Source organism: Haematobia irritans, chromosome 3 (assembly GCF_050003625.1).
Source record: "Haematobia irritans isolate KBUSLIRL chromosome 3, ASM5000362v1, whole genome shotgun sequence".
Classification (NCBI taxonomy): domain Eukaryota; kingdom Metazoa; phylum Arthropoda; class Insecta; order Diptera; family Muscidae; genus Haematobia; species Haematobia irritans.
In genome coordinates, this window is record NC_134399.1 from 152,342,745 (window position 1) to 152,363,855 (window position 21,111).

At 31.8% G+C, this 21,111-nt stretch overlaps 1 protein-coding gene across 4 annotated transcripts in view; it reads left to right on the top strand.

The window, feature by feature from the left end:
- Positions 1–219: 219 nt before the first annotated feature.
- The window catches only part of Sp1 (transcription factor Sp8), a 185,569-nt gene continuing 164,677 nt past the window's right edge, over positions 220–21,111 (top strand). For 2 of the 4 annotated variants that reach the window (XM_075299913.1, XM_075299910.1), the window contains exon 1: positions 220–2,160. In XM_075299913.1, coding sequence (XP_075156028.1) covers positions 2,047–2,160 — 114 coding nt within the window. In that variant the 5' untranslated portion in view covers positions 220–2,046. Of the gene's footprint in view, positions 2,161–15,820; positions 15,903–21,111 lie in introns of those variants that run through there. The other 2 variants (XM_075299908.1, XM_075299912.1) reach the window with 2 other exon arrangements.

Consider the following 21,111-nt stretch of genomic DNA (forward strand, 5'->3'; position numbering starts at 1 on the left):
AAAAACAACAACTGCAACAACATCTCAATCATATTCAGCTGCTGATTTTTTGCTGCAGTTACGGCAACGGTTAACACGATTTCTGCTGCTGTTTTCGTATTTGTTGTAGATTTTGCCATATTATTTAGCTCTAGCTCTGCTGTTTTGTTTGCTCGTGTTATTGTTGTTGTTGCTGTTGTGTGTAACGTGTTGAAAGCTTTTTGTTTGCCAACGTCCGATGCGAAACAGTTGCAAGTACAGAAACGATCAGCTACGACGACTTTTCAAATTTGCGCGGATGAATACAAAAGAAAAAAAAACAAACAACAACACAGAACGTTCCCTGAAAACAACAAAACTCAAACTCCAAGAGAACAAACTCCAATACGAAAAATCTAAAAAAAAAAAAAACAATAACAACTACCACTGACCAACCTATGGCGACAGCTGACAGCATAAAGTAGAATTTCCAAAGAACCAAGCGTTGTAATAAACGCATTCTCTAAAAAACGCATTAATCAAATCTTTTGCATCAGCCTAAGCTTTTGTTGCCACCATTCGCAGCAGCAAGAAATCCGCCGATGATGCAATCAAAACCGTCACCGAGTGAATGAAAGGACCATCAATGGTATAAGGAAGAATCGGGGCTAGGAAAAACGAATCTGTCGGCCGACCATTCATATATGCATCCCTATATGGAGAGTGAGATCTATTCAATCAATCACAAGCAGCAACAGTAATAATCAACAATCGGCTCTATCCCGTAGTATTATATGGTAACTGGAGAGAGAGAGAATGAGCAAACAAACAAAAAGGGTTATTGTGAATCTCGAAAAGTGTAACAAAGAATAGTGTTCCTTAAACAATCTTTAAATAAACATCAAAGGATTTGTTGACAAAAGAACGGTGAAACGGTAAACAAAAAATTGAAAAAAAACACCTAATAAAAAATCCTTAACAAGAAGTGATCCTACCATCGTTAATAAGTTTCGTGAATTTGTATAAACAAATCATCAATAATAAAGTGATCTCTATGCTTTTCAAGCACTACAGCCTATGCCTATAAATTCACTCACACACATACAAACATATATGTGATGTACTCATCAAAAAACATTGGCGCCATGCAGAGTTGCAACATAATGGCAACAAAAGAAATGAAATATTAGTTTACCTGTCATCACTCAGTTGTAGAAGCCGTCGCGCGGCAATAACAACTATCAACAACTACCACAATACCATATGACGGATTACCCGAAACAATAATAACAAAAAAAAAAAAAAAAAAACAAGCTGATCGTTAGTTAAGATAGGGCTTCCTTCCCTCTTCTTTTTATAGAAAACGAAAGCAATATCCTAATAACCGAGTGACCAAACCGTACAATTCATTCAAAACTAGCCAGCTGAAAAAAGAATAGTTATCCTCTATTGTTTTCAAAATAATAAAACCGAAAAAAACCAATAAGAAACTAGGAAGACGGAATCATAACAAAAGGCAAAAAGGATATTGTATAAAACGATAAGGAAAAAAGTGAAAGAAAAATAAATGAATATAAAATAATATATACATTCTTAATTCTTAATTGAATAATAAATGAATATAAAATAATATATACATTTACTAAATTTTAAAAACATGATAAAATATCACTAAAATAAAACAAAATTAATATTTGAAAAAGAAACAGAAATTTTAAATTATTGTGAATATAAATATATTTTAGTATAGAAAAAAAACAAGCGAAATTTTCTAAGGAAATACAAATCTATAAATTTTAAATATAATAAAAAAATTGAAAAGTAAACAACAAAATAAAATAGTTTTGTAATTTTCGGAAAACCAGAGAGTTCCAATTAAAGATCAAGAAAAACAAATTAAGTGCCCAAAAATTAATACTAATAATAATCGTTATTCAAAATTTTGGATATTGAAAACAAAAATATTTTAAAACAACGCTCTTATATATATTTATGGAATCATCTATACTGTAATTCATTAAAAGCGTTCTACCATATAAAAAAATAATAAATCGAAATAATTTCATATTCAAAGAAACCAAGAGCAACATGTTAACTGATATGACACCGACGGCCGGCCAATTGTATGGCTCACAAATACCAGCCATGGGCATGAATATCACAAATATTGCAACACATTTGCAGAAACCATCAGTAAATCCGGTAAGTTTAATTGTACATGTTATAAGAACGGAATAATTGAAAATATGATACTCCGAAAAGGAGTCAAAATTAAAGTTTTGATTTGTCGCGAAAAATAAATAACAAACTAAAGAATAAACAGGAGCTACTATAAAGTCGAGCCGTAACACAGAAACATCCCAGCAAAACAAGCGTCGCCAAAAAAGTAGTGAATTTAACATGGGCTTGTCATAGGACGGAAGTCCTCCATTTCAACAGCCGTTGCACCGAATTTGCATCACTTCTGTAGGTGTGATCCGAATTCAATGTTTTGGATGTAAATTAAAAAATTCTGTGATATTTTGTCAAATAAATAATATTTATAATTTTTTATAATTTTTAATGGATTCTGACGCTTGTCGGAAACGTTTAACCTCAAATATTGGACAGGCGGATGGACAGTCAGGGCTCATGAGGAGATTCTGAATTAATCCGTCTACAGTGAAAAAAATATTTACGTGATAATTTTAAGTTGCGCAAATTATAGAATATGAAGCGCACATCTCTTTAAAATAACGAAATTTATAATTAAAATTTAAAATGTTTTATTTAAAATTTTAATTATAATTATTTATAAAAAAATTTAAATGTTTTATTAAAATTAGGACACAAATTTTGGAAATGTGCGTCCCTCCGTTAAAATCGTATGTCTTTGAGCTAAGGCACATTTTCCTTAAAGTAACGAAAAACATTTTTGATTTAAAGAAATTGTCTTTAAATTGACTGAAACATGGAATCATTAGATTTAAGATAAAAACGCTTCAAATGTAGGCTACAACTTATTTCGAAAATTTCGTTTCTTTGGTTTAAATTTGTATACCCTAAAACCACATAGTGGTCAGGGTATAATATGTTAAGTTTGATATGCCAAAAAATGTGCCTACCAGAAATATTGATTTTAGACCCCATAAAATATATACCGATTGACTCAGAATCACCTCTTGAGTCGATGTAGCGCTTGGTGTCCATCCGCCCGTCTGGCCATGTATTTGTTGTTCACAGGATTCCGGTCGCAATTATTAACCGATTTTGATGAAATTTGGTGGAGGGAGTTTTTTGGGCACAAGGACGAACGCTATTGAATTTGCACGAAATCGGATCAAATTTAGATATAGCTCCCATATATATGTATCGCCCGATTTCGACAAATGGGGTTACGTTGCGCTTTTTTACAAACGGATCGTGACCAAATTTGGCAAAAAATAATCTTTTTCATCGCCCTTCAAGTTTGCAAAATTTCATCGAAATCGGTTCAGATTTAGATATAGCCCTCATATATATGTATCGCCCGATTTTCCCAAATTTGCCACAAAACCCTTATTTATCAACCGATCTTACTCAAAGTTGGCTAGATCCAGTCCTCTATAGTACTAACGGTATGTGCAAAATTTCATCGAAATCGGTTCAGATGTAGATATAGCTCCCATATATGTATCGCCCGATTTTGAAAAATTTGCCCACTAATAACCTTATGTTTGACCATAGAGGCCTCATTTCTTAACTGAGCTTACTCAAATTTTGCACAAGGTAACCTTTTGTGGTATTAATCAACCACGCAAAATATTATGTAAATTGATTCAGATTTACATATAGCTTCCATATAACAGGTTGGCTGCTAAGTCCCCGGTCTGACACATAGATGGCGTCGCAAGTATTAAATGCATATTATTTTTATATAGTACCAACCTTCAAATGATTCGTGTCAAAATTTGACGTCTGTAAGTCAATTAGTTTGTGGGATAGAAGCAACTTTTGTTATTGTTTTTTTTTGTTAGTGTTTTGATAAAATACTGTTTTCTGAAGGGAAAAAATAAGGTGGAAGCAAAAACTTGGCTTGATAATGAGTTTCCGGACTCTGCCCCAGGGAAATCAATAATATTTGATTGGTATGCAAAATTCAAGCGTGGTGAAATGAGCAAGGAGGACGGTGAACGCAGTGGACGCCCGAAAGAGGTGGTTACCGATGAAAACATCAACAAAATCCACAAAATGATTTTGAATGACCGTAAAATGAAGTTGATCGAGATAGCAGAGGCCTTAAAGATATCAAAGGAACGTGTTGGTCATATCATTCATCAATATTTGGATATGCGGAAGCTCTGTGCAAAATGGATGCCGCCCGAGCTCACATTTGACCAAAAACAACAACGTGTTAATGATTCTGAGCAGTGTTTGCAGCTGTTAACTCGTAATACACCCGAGTTTTTCCGTCGATATGTGACAATGGATGAAACTTGGCTCCATCACTATACTCCTGAGTCCAATCGACAGTCGGCTGAGTGGACAGCGACCGGTCTCCGACGCGTGGAAAGACTCAAAAGTCCGCTGGCAAAGTATGTTAATGGCCTCTGTTTTTTGGGATGCGCATGGAATAATTTTTATCGATTATCTTGAGAAGGGAAAAACCATCAACAGTGAATATTATATGGCGTTATTGGAGCGTTTGAAGGTCGAAATCGCGGCAAAACGGTAAAAGGTGTTGTTCCACCAAGACAACGCACCGTGCCACAAGTCATTGAGAACGATGGCAAAAATGCATGAATTGGTCTTCGAATTGCTTCCCCACCCACCGTATTCTCAAGATCTGGCCCCCATCGACTTTTTCTTGTTCTCAGACCTCAAAAGGATGCTCGCAGGGAAAAAATCTGGCTGCAATGAAGAGGTGATCGCCGAAACTGAGGCCTATTTTGAGGCAAAACCGAAGGAGTACTACCAAAATGGTATCAAAAAATTGGAAGGTCGTTATAATCGTTGTATCGCTCTTGAAGGGAACTATGTTGAATAATAAAAACGAATTTGGACAAAAAATGTATTTTTCTTTGTTAGACCGGGGACTTATCAACCAACCTGTTATATGCATCGCTCGATTTTCCCAAATTTGGCCCGAATACTCTTATTTATTAACCAATGTTACTCAAATTTCAAATTTTGATGTAAGTGCTACAAGTACGTATAAATACGATCGGTTATATTTATACGAACTTGTAGCTCTTACATAAGAATATTGCTCGATTTTTACAAATTTGGATTTATTATCCACACTAATTGAGCGATTTCTTCTTTTTTAATAATGGACTCAACATTATTTATACGCGTGCGATAATCGAAATTCCATAAATGAGATTGGAAATTCAATAAATGAGATTGGTATCCTATTTTTTAATTTTATTGGTCCTAGATTTAAAGCAACATAGGTCCCTAAAAATTTTATATTTTGGCTCGGAATCAATACTAAAATCCAAAATCTTTGGATCCAAGTAAACTTTTTTTGAGTGTAAGATTAATATTTGTAGTAGGCACATTTTGGTACATATAATAGTTAAAACTACCACAATCATCGCACTTTACTGTTTGAAAAAAACTATATCAAAGTGGATCATAAGGAATGACATTTTTCATTTTTTAATATAGAAGAAAAATATATTTTTATTGAGATTATCAAAATCGACCGATACAAATAATCTTTACGGGGTTCTGAAAAATCAGACGACGGACATATAGCCGAAAGTATCAAAGTCGATATATATTTTGTTTTGTTGACTAAAAATTGTTATGTAGATATTGATAGTGTCGCAAATTTCTACATAGGAAATCTGATAATTCCACACAAGAATATTTTATACTGGATGTTTACTTTATGATGGATTAGGTAAAGAAGAAAGCATAGTGACCTAATATGGAATGATACATACCAAACCTTTTTTGACGGACCATTACATTTTTCTTTGTAAACAAATTATTTCATAAACATTAAAGAACTATCTCTACAATCATAACTGTTCACCAACTTATTTTAATTTGGAATTGGTTTCTTTTTTCAAGTAATTATTTTTATAAATCTTTTATTTTGCATTATTTGCCGAATATTATAGTGGTGTAAATATTGTATATCCGTCGGGAAATGTTTAAGTATTATGTCTTATTCTTAACGTTGGGATGATGTCTTATTATATTATTGAGATGGAAATATAACTGTAGTGGGCTCATTGATGTATCAACTTTTTCACGTTTCTCTCGTTTGTGGGAAATTTATATGCAAAGTAACTATTTCTAAAATATAAGTGAGAAACATAAAGTCACATAATTTAATTTTAAGTATGTTATTTGGCTTTAAAAAATTCGCCATAAACAAAAAAGGAAATAAGGGCAGTAACAAATCACATATATCCGATATATAGTTAATACAAAAGAACAGACAAACCAAATATTGTATTTATCTTGATGACTTGCCTCTGCGAGCCCCTTCTTCCTTCCATAATCAATTTGTTCCAGCTGTTCAGCTAATCAAGTGGAAATTCCAGGCTTTGCCAGAGTTTAATAGATTTCCAAAATATCTTCAAACTGAAATCTAAAATTCGCATACAAAGAAAACTTGTAACGTATTTCATTATAGGAATTTCCACTTCCAATAGCAATGGATGAGATCACATCTCGACATACTATCAAATCAGATTTGCAAAGGGCATAATGAAGGTTGAGTATATCTTTGCTAATAACCATGAAATCCTAGCATTAAAATCAGTTGCAAATCTAGTCTCATAGTCATCTTTGTGAAGTGTTTGTAAAAAAGATCAGTTACGCTTCTTCAGTTTTTTTTTCTGTTACCCTCTTCTAACGTTCTATCAATCTTAACAGGATCAACAGCCCATGGCCCTTTTTTGGTGAAATCATCCATGGCTAGATAGGTTTAGGTGTGAAGTGCTTATGGCGTTTCAAACAATAGACTCCACAATGGAATACCAACCAAATCTGATATATTTTTCGAGATTAGATTACGAGCTGTTAGATGAATGGTTGTTATTGTTTCCACTGATGGCCGTTATGTCTGTCGACTTTTGTTAAAGTGAAAATGATGATGGGTTTATATGAGAGGATTATTTTAACGAAAGAGAATTCTCTAATGGTCATAGACAATGTTATTTACAGGAGTGTATCGGTATGCGTGTGAAAAGGATAATGAGAGGTTTTCTCATCAAGATAAGAAGTACACTTTGTGTGAGCAATTATGGTGGAAAAGATGACTTCTTAACTTCGTTTTGTTTCAATCTGTTCGAAATTACAAAAGGATTCAGGAAGTATGGTTGTTTGTGTATTGGAGTATTTGGAACAAATTTTATTTTGTGTAAAGTGAATTTCAAGAACAAATTACTGTTTCCCATGGATCAGGATGGAACAGGGAAAGTAGAATAAAGTATATAACAGGTTGGCTGATAAGACCCCGGTCTAACAAAGAAAAATACATTTTTTTGTCAAAATTCGTTTTTATTATTCAACATAGTTCCCTTCAAGAGCGATACAACGATTATAACGACCTTCCAATTTTTTGATACCATTTTGGTAGTACTCCTTCGGTTTTGCCTCAAAATAGGCCTCAGTTTCGGCGACCAGCTCTTCATTGCAGCCAAACTTTTTCCCTGCGAGCATCCTTTTGAGGTCTGAGAACAAGAAAAAGTCGCTGGGGGCCAGATCTGGAAAATACGGTGGGTGGGGAAGCAATTCCAAGCCCAATTCATGAATTTTTGCCATCGGTCTCAATGACTTGTGGCACGGTGCGTTGTCTTGGTGGAACAATACTTTTTTCTTCTTCATATGGGGCCGTTTTGCCGCGATTTCGATCTTCAAACGCTCCAATAACAGCATTTAATAGTCACTGTTCATGGTTTTTCCCTTCTCAAGATAATCGCTAAAAATTATTCCTTGCGCATCCCAAAAAACAGAGGCCATTACTTTGCCAGCGGACTTTTGAGTCTTTCCACGCTTCGGAGACGGTTCACCGGTCGCTGTCCACTCAGACGACTGTCGATTGGACTCAGGAGTGTAATGATGGAGCCATGTTTCATCCATTGTCACATATCGACGGAAAAACTCGGGTGTATTACGTGTTAACAGCTGCAAACACCGCTCAGAATCATTAACACGTTGTTGTTTTTGGTCAAATGTGAGCTCGCGCGGCACCCATTTTGCACAGAGCTCCGCATATCCAAATATTGATGAATGATATGACCAACACGTTCCTTTGATATCTTTAAGGCCTCTGCTATCTCGATCAACTTCATTTTACGGTCATTCAAAATCATTTTGTGGATTTGTTTGATGTTTTCTTCGGTAACCACTTCTTTCGGGCGTCCACTGCGTTCACCGTCCTCCGTGCACATTTCACCACGCTTGAATTTTGCATACCAATCAATTATTGTTGATTTTCCTTGGGCAGAGCCCGGAAACTCATTATCAAGCCAAGTTTTTGCTTTCACCGTATTTTTTCCCTTCAGAAAACAGTATTTTATCAAAACACGAAATTCTTTTTTTTCCATTTTTTTTCACTATAACAAAAGTTGTTTCACAAAAGACGCTCTATCTCACAAACTAATTGACTTACAGACGTCAAATTTTGACACGAATCATTTGAAGGTTGGTACTATATAAAAATAATATGCATTTAATACTAGCGACGCCATCTATGTGTCAGACCGGGGACTTATCAGCCAACCTGTTAAATAATTTATTTGTGTTTTTCGAAAGAAACATGCTATGCCAAGAAGTTGGCAAGAACTTGTATTTGTGAAAAGTAAGAGAGTGAAAATATGAAAATGTATTTTTTTTAAGTGGAATATGGAAGTTGGATTTTAATCCAGAAAGAATTTTAATTTAGAAAGAACCCGAGCAACTTCTTTATGTTATTCGAAATTAACTAATCGACTTGGAAAAGCTTGAAAAATTAACGTTGCTAGATCTAACCCAATAAATTGAGTGTAAATCTTACTGATATTCCCAGGACAAACTTTGATATAGTAATGTTCACTTTAGTAGTTTTTAAAGACCAATATTAAAAAAATATTTATTTATGAACGATAAAGTAATAATTTATTTATGAACGGTTTGATGTTTTTGTTTTTATAATTTTTATAAGTATTTGAACTTTTTGGAAAAAGAAGACTATGATAAAATGAGTCATTGAATGGCTACCTGCTAGCTTTGACTCGTATTATGGCCTTCAAAAGGCCGGCAAAGTCATCACCCGTTGTAGAAAAGTGCCTCTGCTTATTTTGGTCTATTCCCGACGAAGCGCCATCTTGAGATGATCGACATTTTGATATTTTTAAGTGCAAATCTTTCACTCCAAAGTACCCCAGGCGCAAAAGTCGAACGGAGTGATATCTTTGGTAGCAAATGTAGCGGCAGAAATGAAGCGAGAAATCTCATTTAATGTCGTTCTTGGTTAATGTACGCCAGTCCTGTTAGACTTTTCATGGTTTGCGGTATGTTTCTCTGACCAGGGCTTAAAATGCGGTCTTTATGAACTTTTTCCAATAATATTCGGTACTAGTTTGATCTCGCCACTGATGAGGGATCATCAGTTGTTACCGCAGCCCACACCATTGCAATTAGCCATTGGCGGCGCAGTAAAAAATTTGGAAGTTGTTCTAATCGAACAACTTTAAAAGCACTTCCACTAATGTCCTCCCAAAGATGTTCTTTATTTTACCTACACAGGAAGTTCTTTTAATTCAATATTTTAGAACTCGCTTTTTTCATATTTGCAATTGATAAATTTAACTTGTTTCAAATCGTTTAAAATCAGAGCAAGAATTAATAAAATGGTATAAATTATTAAAATGTTGTCAAAAAATGGTAAATCCATTCTAGAACAAGTATATACGGCCGTAAGTTCGGCCAGGCCGAAGCTTATGTACCCTCCACCATGGATTGCGTAGTACTTGGGTTGCGGTAACACTTGCCGATGGCAAGGTATCTTCTTAAAACTTCCTAATACCGTCTTCTAAATTGCAAGGTAGTATGTGGTATATATTAAACTAAAAAGGGCCAATTAAATACGTATATAATTAAGTTTGAAAAAAATTTTTTATAGAAATAAAATTTTGAAAAAAGTTTCTATAGAAATAAAATTTTGACAACATTTTCTATAGAAGTAAAATTTGGACAAAAATTTTCTATAGAAATAAAATTTTGACAAAATTTTCTATAGAAATAAAATTTTGACAAAAATTTTTATAAAAATAAAATTTTGACAAAATTTTCTATAGAACAAAAATTTTGACAAAACTTTCTATAGAAATAAAATTTTGACAAAATAAATAAATAAAATTTTGTTAGATTATTTTTGGCTCGAGTGGCAACCATGAATATGAACCGATATGGACCAATTTTTGTGTGATTGGGGATCGGCTATATATAACTATATATCGATATGGACCAATTTTGGCATGGTTATTAGCGGCCATATACTAACACCACGTTCTAAATTTCAACCGGATCGGATGAATTTTGCTTCTCCAAAAGGCTCCGAAGATCAAATCTGGGGAACGGTGTATATGGGGACTGTATATAATCATGGACCGATATGGACCAATTTTGGTCCATATTGTTAGAGACCATATAATAACACCACGTACCAAATTTCAACCGGATCGGATGAACTTTGCTCCTCCAAAAGGCTCCGGAGGACAAATCTGGGGATCGGTTTATATGGGGCTATATATAATTATGGACCAATGTTGACCAATTTTTGCACAGTTGTTAGAGACCATATACTTACACCATGTACCAAATTTCAGCCGGATCGGATAAAATTTGATTCTCTTACAGACTCCGCAAGGCAAATCGGGGGATCGGTTTATATGGGGGCTATATATAATTATGGGCCGATTTGGACAAATTTTTTCATGGTTGTGAAAGACCCTATACAAACACCATGTACCAAATTTCAACAGGTTCGGAAGAATTTTGCTCCTCCAAGAGGCTCCGCAAGCCAAATCTGAGCGTCGGTTTATATGGGGGCTATACGTAAAAATGGTCCGATATTTTTTCAATACCACCCGACCTACATCAATAACAACTACTTGTGCCAAGTTTCAAGTCGATAGCTGGTTTCGTTCGGAAGTTAGCGTGATTTCAACAGACGGGCGGACGGACGGACATGCTTAGATCGACTCCGAATTTCACCACAACCCAGGATATATATACTTTATGGGGTCTAGAGCAATATTTCGATGTGTTACAAACGGAATGTCAAAGTTAAAATACCCCCCATCATATGGTGGAGGGTATAAAAATGGCAAACATTTAAAAAAATATTGAGTTCAAACATTTCATACAAGCGTTAGATGCATTAAAAATCATAAAAAATATTTATTTGGCAAAATATCACAAAATTTTTGAATTTTTTTTTTTGCTGGGAGCAATTGGTGGCCAATCGAAGGTAAAGATATTCAATTGACCTCCTTGGGCAAGTAAACCTGATCATTTTGTTTTGGTGATCAATTTGGATTGGCTTCTCACCAGAGAAAACCCAATACGGTAACTGGCCTCTTTCGTGCAAGACTGATTTTTTTTCGGGATCGGTGAGTACTTGTCCATTTTGGAACTTCAATGTTTATAGTACAAGTTCAGTTTTCAATATGTGTTGTATCCGTGCTCGCGTTATATTCAGAAAGCATTCTATTCTTTTCTATTTCGGGACTAGAGAACAAAAGCAAATATTAATCATTAAAAATCGCTTTATTGTGTTCCAAAGTATTCCCCATTAAGATCTATACATATTTGCATGCGTTTGAACCAATTGTCGTAGAACTTTCGCTACTTTGACTTAGGTATCTCCAAAACTTGCATATTGAATGAATCAAGAGCTTCTTCAAGTGTCGACAAACGTTGAACTCTCATTTTATTTGTTACCTAGGGCAATAAAAAGAAGTCATTCGGTGTCAGGTCAGGACTATATGGCGTTTGACCCATCAAATCGATGTTTTAAATGCTCAAAAATGCAGTTGTTTGGGCCTATGTGTCAGAGCTTGCATCGTAGTGGTGAAGAGTGATCCGTCTTCGGCGGTTGGTTTTCCTGATTTCTTGGACAACTGGAAGACAACTGCGTTGTACTAGTGGTACGATTGCGAAATTTCCAGTGTTTCTGAAAAAACAAGCCATCATTTGTATGAAAGTGTTTCGGGTTCATACGAACAAATCCACGATTGACGTGTTTCGAAGCACCACGATCGTATTTTTTGGAGCATTCCTATCGATAAATCAACGGGAGTCTTTTTCGAGAGATTGAATAACTATGTGAAATCCAACGCGAACAATTTTTTTTTGACGGATGTTCATGCAATACTGAATGTATGCTGGTACCATCATTCTTAAGATTGTCTCAATCTTACGATAAGTTACATGACGATGTTGCTATATCAGTTGACGCACAGGAATGAACTATGACCATGATTGAATTCACCATGCCATCGATAAACATTGGTCCTTGACGGATCTTCATCGCCAAAACTTGAATTAAGTTCATCGACGCACTGCTGCTGAGTTAATCCTCACTGAAAGTTGTAAACAATAATCGCACGAAAATGTTTACGATTTAATTCCATTTTTTGCGGCGAGATGAATCTTTCGTGTTGCTGTAAACAATCGGGTATGTTCTGGGTTTCACATGAAAGACTTGCGGGGAATTGTTCCCGTAGGAGTTGTTCTGCATGCAACTTTTCACCTCCCAGATGGGAGAACTTTGCACGGACATTTTTCATTTATTTTAAAATTTTCACATGTTTTCTATATACTTCATAAATATTGGGTGATAAAATAACATGAAAGCCATTTAAAAACAAGATTTAAAAATATACCACAAATTGTTCAAGATTCCTCTTTCACAGTTGCAAAAAATGGTGGTTGCTTAAAAATAGCTGATTTTACGCATGTTCGAAACGACAATGTTGCAAGAAAACAGATTTGCTATAAACGAAGGGGCAACATAACTTCTGCAAAGTGCCGCACGCAAGAGTCAGTCAATTATAATAAACTGCGTTAGGAGTTGTCGCCGTCGAGAGGAAAAATGTATGCTTCACAAAATTATTTTTTTTTATTTATATATAGAAGCATAAAATACAAAATAATACGCATTTTTCGAATTTAAAGGACAATGAAAATTCATAAATTACATTTGCAATAGATTTTAGTGCGAATATCAATATTTTTTTTCCAAAGGCGTTAAATGTTTTGCGTGCAGTCCTAGTTCCTCAAATTTGGAGCTTGACTCTGAACTCTTACAATAGTAAACAAAAGATAATTGGCCAAAAATGTAAGAACGATTTAATAATTTTTATAAGTATTTAACAATCCAGTAGTTTTTCTTTAGATTGCAGAACATGAGTTTCTTCGTATTTCATTAACATTTTACCACAAACTTAGAAATAAAAGAATTGTGCCACATATTTGATTATATGTTTACATTTTTCTCTGCAAATCATATGATTTGCAGACTATGATTTTTCGGTAAGTGATTTCGAAAAATCTTGTTTCACGGGAAATCAAGAACAACCCAAAATTTTTGGGGGGAAATCAAAGTGGAAGGTGAAATCTTTTTGAAGGGAAATCCAGAACATACCCGAATATCGCTCGTATGTGAAAACGTTCAGATTTCGTATAAGCTCAAAAATTTCAAGATGTACAATAGACCTGTCATTTGGCAGATTGCAACATTAAAGTTGTCCACTTCCGAAATATAAAAGGCAATATAGAAGGGGTATAACGAAAATCATTTGTAGTTCTCCAGCCAAATATAAAGCAATAACATTCAAGCAATAGCACGCTTGAATTCCATCACGAAAAACTTTGTTTCTGAATGCAATAGATCAAAATGCTTTTGTAAGGTTGTACAAAAGCATTTTGATCTATTGCATTCAGAAGAAATCTGTCAGCTGTCATACGAGCGGTTAAGAAATGATAGCAATCTGAAATTGCAATATCATCATATCCACTATTCAACACATTGCAATACTTTTTCCTTTCTGTGAATGGATCCAAATGTGCTTTAAGAAACACTTATGCAAGGTGTTATCACACCTCAGTAATGCTGGTGACATTTCTGAGTGTTTCAAAGCTTATATAAGTGGTTTCACAGCAATATGGAACGCCGTTCGGACTCGGCTATAAAAAGGATGGTCCCTTGTCATTGAGCTTATCATGGAATCGGGCAGCGCTCAGTGATAAGAGAGAAGTCCACCAATGTGGTATCACAATGGACTGAATAGTCTAAGTGAGTCTGATACATCGGGCTGCCACCTAACCTAATCTAACCTAAACCTAAGGTGTTATCCAAGACAGGTTCACGAGGGCATGTCTAAGGACGCTTCTACTAAAATGCTCCAGGACTAGTACTCTGCAATGATTCTAATTCATGTATTAAAGTACATTTACACCTCGCGAAATTGATCGGATTCTTTCATACTTGGTCTGGTTTCGGCCCTGGGATTTATCCATTTCCCGTATGGATCTTATGAAAGCATTGTCTGTACCGTCGCATTTATCGAAAAATTACTTTTCACTCAATTAATAGATCTTTAGTTTTTCTGTTTGAAAGACAAACATTAAATGAAATAAATGATTCTAATTCCCCGCTCGAAAATATTGCCGTGCAACTGCCTCTAGGTGCGTTTTGTCCGTTTAACTTGTGGTTGTGTGTAAATGGCATTTAAATCAGCTAAAAACATAAACATCGCTTAACTTTGAACTTGGCCGCTTCGATAGTTGGCTAAATGATTGATGTGTTATTAATTTTTGTTCGTTTCTTGATCTCCCGAGCTGATCCAGCAGCATTGCATAGCGGGGTTCTTGGGCATGGGTAAAGTGAAGCCGCTGAGGTTTTCCTTCTTGTATTTTTCCTTCTTTCCAAGACCTTCTCCTAACTAGTTTAGACAACTTGGTTTTCGCTTTTACTCAAACGATTTACTTACCAGTCTGATATACCGACAGATAGACATACGGACAGACAGACTGTTGATGAATTCTGACCGTATTTGTTACAAACTTTTATGTTATTCAGTTAAGAAATTTACGCTCTAAGCGTTTACATGTTTCATAAAGCGTAAAAGTAAAAATGCCTTAAAGGCTTCTTACACACGCTCCACACGCCGCAATGGCGTTTGTGGCAACGGCGCTTTCCTATGAAAATTTATGCAGTTGTGTTTTCAAACATTCAATCACCTCCCTCTGAATCCTCTCACCCCTTGAAAGTGGTGTAGCGAAAAGCTTGCCTATACGAGTCGTATTAGTCTGTCCATGTTGTTGATTTTAAGCTATTTGCCCGGTAGTGTTGACTGACTGACGACTGACGTTTGCTTCGTTATCCCTCAATAGTTGGTGGCTTAATTTTCCTTTCTATCAATACTGGAGACCGATCGGGTTTTTGGTTGATTTCAACTGATTGTCGCCGTTTTGTGTTTAGCGACTTTTAATCACTCTACATTCAATAATTTACATAACCTGTGCGGCTATGCTATGCAAGGGGGGAGTAAAGGGTGGGCAGGCGGGTGTATATTGGATTGGGGTGTTCCCACAAAGTAAAATAAACGATACATAAACCGCTCATTTGTTTTCTTACTTTGCGGTGAATGAGGGATGTTGTTTGGTAGGTGGTTTTGCCAGGGTGGTGTTATTTGAGCTTATATTACCTGCATAGATGTCATAACATTTAATAATTTTTTTTCTCCAAACGTTTAAATACTCGTTTGGCAACTTTGATGACTTACCTTGTCGTGCAATGTGAATAATAAAATTGCTTGGAAATTAATTTGAGATTGAGCTTCATTTCATCGATTACACTAAATGAGTCAATTTGTAATCGATTGTCAGTTGAAGTTTAAACCTTTACAAAGGTAATTTGTTTTCAACATGTCTACAAAAGAAATTTGAAGCAAAGAAACGCAAGAAGAAAGGTAAGCGTGAATCATTGTGGATTTGGGTAAAACAAAAATAAATCTTTCATACTTAAATTTATTATAGGCCATTAATAAGTATTTATTACTGCAAAAGATTTCCAATCAATATTCGGGGTGAATAAAATTTGAAAATATTTGTAAAAGAATATTACAGTGGTTTTTCCCTTAAACTTAGGGTCCAGTGAGGGTGGTCTTAGTTGACAAAAAAGAGCAAATAATTCGCAAAATTTTTTTGTAGTGGAAAGTTAACAACAAGAAGACATAACTAAAATTTAGACATAAAATAGGGCCAAGATAATAATGAAGATGGCCAGACAATTTGTTAAATATTACAGAAACAAAGGTTATTTTTTCTAAAATATTAGAGTTTTATTTTTTATTTGAAAGTTAATATAAAGTATTTGAAAAGGCGGGGAATTAAATAACATAATTTATCAATGAGGGGGAAAAATAAATAAAAACGCAATTAAATTTGATTTTTTTAAATAATAAATTAAAATTTCATTTTACTCGGCGGGGGTAATCGTACCTTCGGGTATATGAGAGAGAGAGAGAGAGCGAGTAAGTGAGAACAACTTTCCTTAAATTATATGTCATTTTCAATCTTTTCATACTTCGTTATAACTTGCAGGGGTGTATTTTACAATTCATTAAAACTTAAGACTAACAGGGTGTCAACCTGAACAGTATTAAACTATCCCGCCGAATAAACTGAGGTTCAGAGAGGTTCAATTTTTTCCAAAAAGTCCTAAAAGTTCTACCAACACGAACAAAAAATCAACATTTTCATTTCAACATTTTAATTTCATTTTTATTTCAAATAGATTAAAAACAGAGTAAGAGTTAATAAAATGGTACAAATTATTTAAATTTTTCGAGAAAAATTATCAATCCATTCTTGAAAAATTATGAATTTTTTAAATTTTGAGAAAATTTTCTACAGAAATAAAATGTACTACAGAAATAAAATTTTGAAAATTTTCTAGAGAAATGCAATTTTGACAACATTTTCTATAGAAATGAAATTTTGATAAAAAAAATCTATAGAAATAAAATTTTGACAAAAATTTCTATAGAAATAAAATTTTGAGAAAATTTTCTACAGAAATAAAATTTTGAGAACATTTTCTATACAAATACAATTTTGACAACATTTTCTATAGAAATAGCATTTTGACAAAATTTTTCTATAGAAATAAAATTTTAATCATTGTTGTTGTTTTTTTTTTATTTCATCTTAAAACCATACATTGACTAAACTACAAGTGTAGCTTAACCAACAGAGGAAAAGAATTTATATCGGCATAAGCCGGCTATCAATGTAAAGCCTTTTTTCGGAGGGTTCAAGTGTGGTTTATTGTTGGGTTTAATGAACTGCCTGAATTTATTCTGATAATTGGTTGGTAGTTTTGCTGGAAGTAGAGGATGCTGATGAGGAATGTGGTAATTCCGAGACGTGCGTCCATCCAACCATCTTGCAGTCTATAGGGCTTTGCCCAAATAAATTTGACAAACATTCGTTTCCTCTGTTGGTTAAACTACACTTGTAGTTTAGTCAATGTATGGTTTTAAGCTGATATCAAAAAAACAACAACAATGATTAAAGAACAAAAAACAGCAATAACAAAACAAAACGAATGAAAGAAATAAAATTTTGACAAAATTATCTATAGCAATAAAATTTGAACAAAATTTTCTATTGAAATAACATTTTGACAAACTTTTTCTAAAGAAATAAAATTTCGACAAAATTATCTATATAAATAAAATTTTGAGAACAGTTTCAATAGAAATATTTATTGCACAGAAATAAAATGTTGATAAAATTTTCTATAGAAATAAAATTTTGACAAAATTTTCTATAGAAATAAAATGTTGACAAAATTTTCTATAGAAATAAAATGTTGACAACATTTTCTATAGAAATAAAATTGTGACCAAATTTTATATTGAAATACCATTTTGACAAAATTTTCTATAGAAATAACATTTTGACAAAATTTTCTATAGAAATAACATTTTGACAAAATTTTCTATAGAAATAAAATTTTGATAAAATTTTCTGTAAAAATAAAATTTTGATAAAATTTTCTGTAAAAATAAAATTTTGACAAAAATTTCTATAGAAATACAATTTTGACAAAATTTTCTATAGAAATACAATGTTGACAAAATTTTCTATAGAAATAAAATTTTGATAAAATTTTATATAGAAATAAAATATTGATAAAATTTTCTATAGAAATAAAATTGGGACCAAATTTTCTATAGAAATAAAATTGTGACCAATTTTTATATAGAAATAAAATTTTGACAAAATTATCTGTAGAAATAAAATTTTGACAAACTATTCTATAGAAATAAAATTTTGAAAAATTTTTCTATAGAAATAACATTTTGAGAAAATTTTCTATAGAAATACAATTTTGAGAAAATTTTCAATAGAAATACAATTTTGAGAAAATTTTGTATAGAAATAAAATTTTGAGAAAATTTTCTATAGAAATACAATTTTGAGAAAATTTTCAATAGAAATACAATTTTGAGAATATTTTGTATAGAAATAAAATTTTGATAAAATTTTCTATAGAAATAAAATTTTGACAAAATTATCTATAGAAATGAAATTTTGACAAGTTATTCTATAGAAATAAAATTTTGAAAAATTTTTTTATAGAAATAAAATTTTGAGAAAATTTTCTATAGAAATACAATTTTGAGAAAATTTTCTATAGAAATAAAATTTTGAGAACAGTTTCAATAGAAATACAATTTGGAGAAAATGTTGTATAGAAATAAAATGTTGGTAAAATTTTCTATAGAAATAAAATGTTGACAAAATTTTCTATAGAAATAAAATGTTGACAAAATTTTCTATAGAAATAAAATTGTGACCAAATTTTATATTGAAATAACATTTTGACAAAATTTTCTATAGAAATAACATTTTGACAAAATTTTCTATAGAAATAACATTTTGACAAAATTTTCTATAGAAAAAAAATTTTGATAAAATTTTCTGTAAAAATAAAATTTTGATAAAATTTTCTGTAAAAATAAAATTTTGACAAAAATTTCTATAGAAATACAATTTTGACAAAATTTTCTACAGAAATACAATTTTGATAAAATTTTCTATAGAAATAAAATTTTGATAAAATTTTCTATAGAAATAAAATATTGATAAAATTTTCTATAGAAATAAAATTGGGACCAAATTTTCTATAGAAATAAAATTGTGACCAATTTTTATATAGAAATATAATTTTTACAAAATTATCTATAGAAATAAAATTTTGACAAATTATTCTATAGAAATAAAATGTTGAAAAATTTTTCTATAGAAATAAAATTTTGAAAAATTTTCTATAGAAATACAATTTTGAGAAAATTTTCAATAGAAATACAATTTTGAGAAAATTTTGTATAGAAATAAAATTTTGATAAAATTTTCTATAGAAATATAATGTTGATAAAATGTTCTATAGAAATAAAATTTTGACAAAATTTTCTATAGAAATATATGTTGACAAAATTTTCTATAGAAATAAAATGTTGACAAAATTTTCTATAGAAATAAAATTTTGACAAAATTATCTATAGAAATGAAATTTTGACAAGTTATTCTATAGAAATAAAATTTTGAAAAATTTTTCTATAGAAATAAAATATTGAGAAAAATTTCTATAGAAATACAATTTTGAGAAATTTTTCTATAGAAATAAAATTTTGAGAAAATTTTCTATAGAAATCAAAGATGATGATGGCCAAAACAAGTTAAAAATTTGGAACGTAGACAAAACTGTTCCAGACAATTTGTTAAATATTACAAAAACCAAGGTCAATCTTTCTAAAATATTAGAGTTTTATTTTTGTTTTATTAAATTATCCCGGTGACTCATCTGAGGTTCAGATATATCATTTTTTTGGAAAAAAGTCCTCAAAATTCTAACAACAAAACATTTGCAACATTTTAATTTCATTCAAATAGATTAAAAACAGATTCAGAGTTAATTAATAAAATGGTACAAATTATTTACATTTTTTCGAGAAAAAAAATTATCAATCCATTCTAGAAAAATTACGAATTTTTGAAACTTTGAGAAATATTTCTATAGAAATAAAATTTTCTATAGAAATAAAATTTTTACAAAAAATTTCTATAGAAATAAAATTTTGACAAACATTTCTATAGAAATAAAATTTTGACAAAATTTTCTACAGAAATAAAATCTTGAAAAAATTTTCTATAGAAATAAAATTGTGAGAAAAATTTCAATAGAAATAAAATTTTGAGAACATTTTCTATAGAAATAACATTTTGAGAAAATTTTCTTAGAAATCAAATATGGCCAAAATGATGATGAGGATGGCCAAAAATAAATTTTGGACAAAATTTTCTATAGAAAATAAATTTTGAGAAATATTTCTATAGAAATAAAATTTTCTATAGAAATAAAATTTTGAGAAAATTTTCAATAGAAATACAATTTTGAGAAAATTTTGTATAGAAATACAATTTTGAGAAAATTTTCTATAGAAATAAAATTTTGAGAAAATTTTCTATACAAACCAAATTTTGAGAAAATTTTCTATATATATTTTCTATAGAAATGATGATGAAGATGGCCAAAAAAGTTAAACAACTGAAACGAAGACAAAACTGTTCCAGACAATTTGTTAAATATTACAAAAACATTGGTAATTTTTTCTAAAATATTAGTGGTTTATTTTTTAATTTAAAAGTTAATATAAAGTATTAAATTATCCCGGTGACTCAACTGAGGTTCAGAGATTCAATTGTTTTGGAAAAAAAGACCTCAAAGTTCTACCAACACTAACAAAACATTTTCAACATTTTAATTTCATTTTTGTTACAAATAGGGTAAATACAGAGTAAGAGTTAATAAAATGGTACAAATTATTTAAATTTTGTCGAAAAAAATATCATTCCATTCTAGAAAAGTTACTAATATTTGAAAATATTTGAGTTAAAACATTAGAATGCATTAAAAACTATACATTTTATATATTTGGAAAAATATCACAAAATGTTGAAATTCACATCCAAAACACTGAAATCGGATCACACCTTAAAAATTGATATGACAAGCCTATGTTAAATCCATCGTTTTTTACTGGGAGCTTGTCATATGACGGATGTCCACCATTTCAACAGCAGTTGCACTAAAGGTGTGATCCGAAT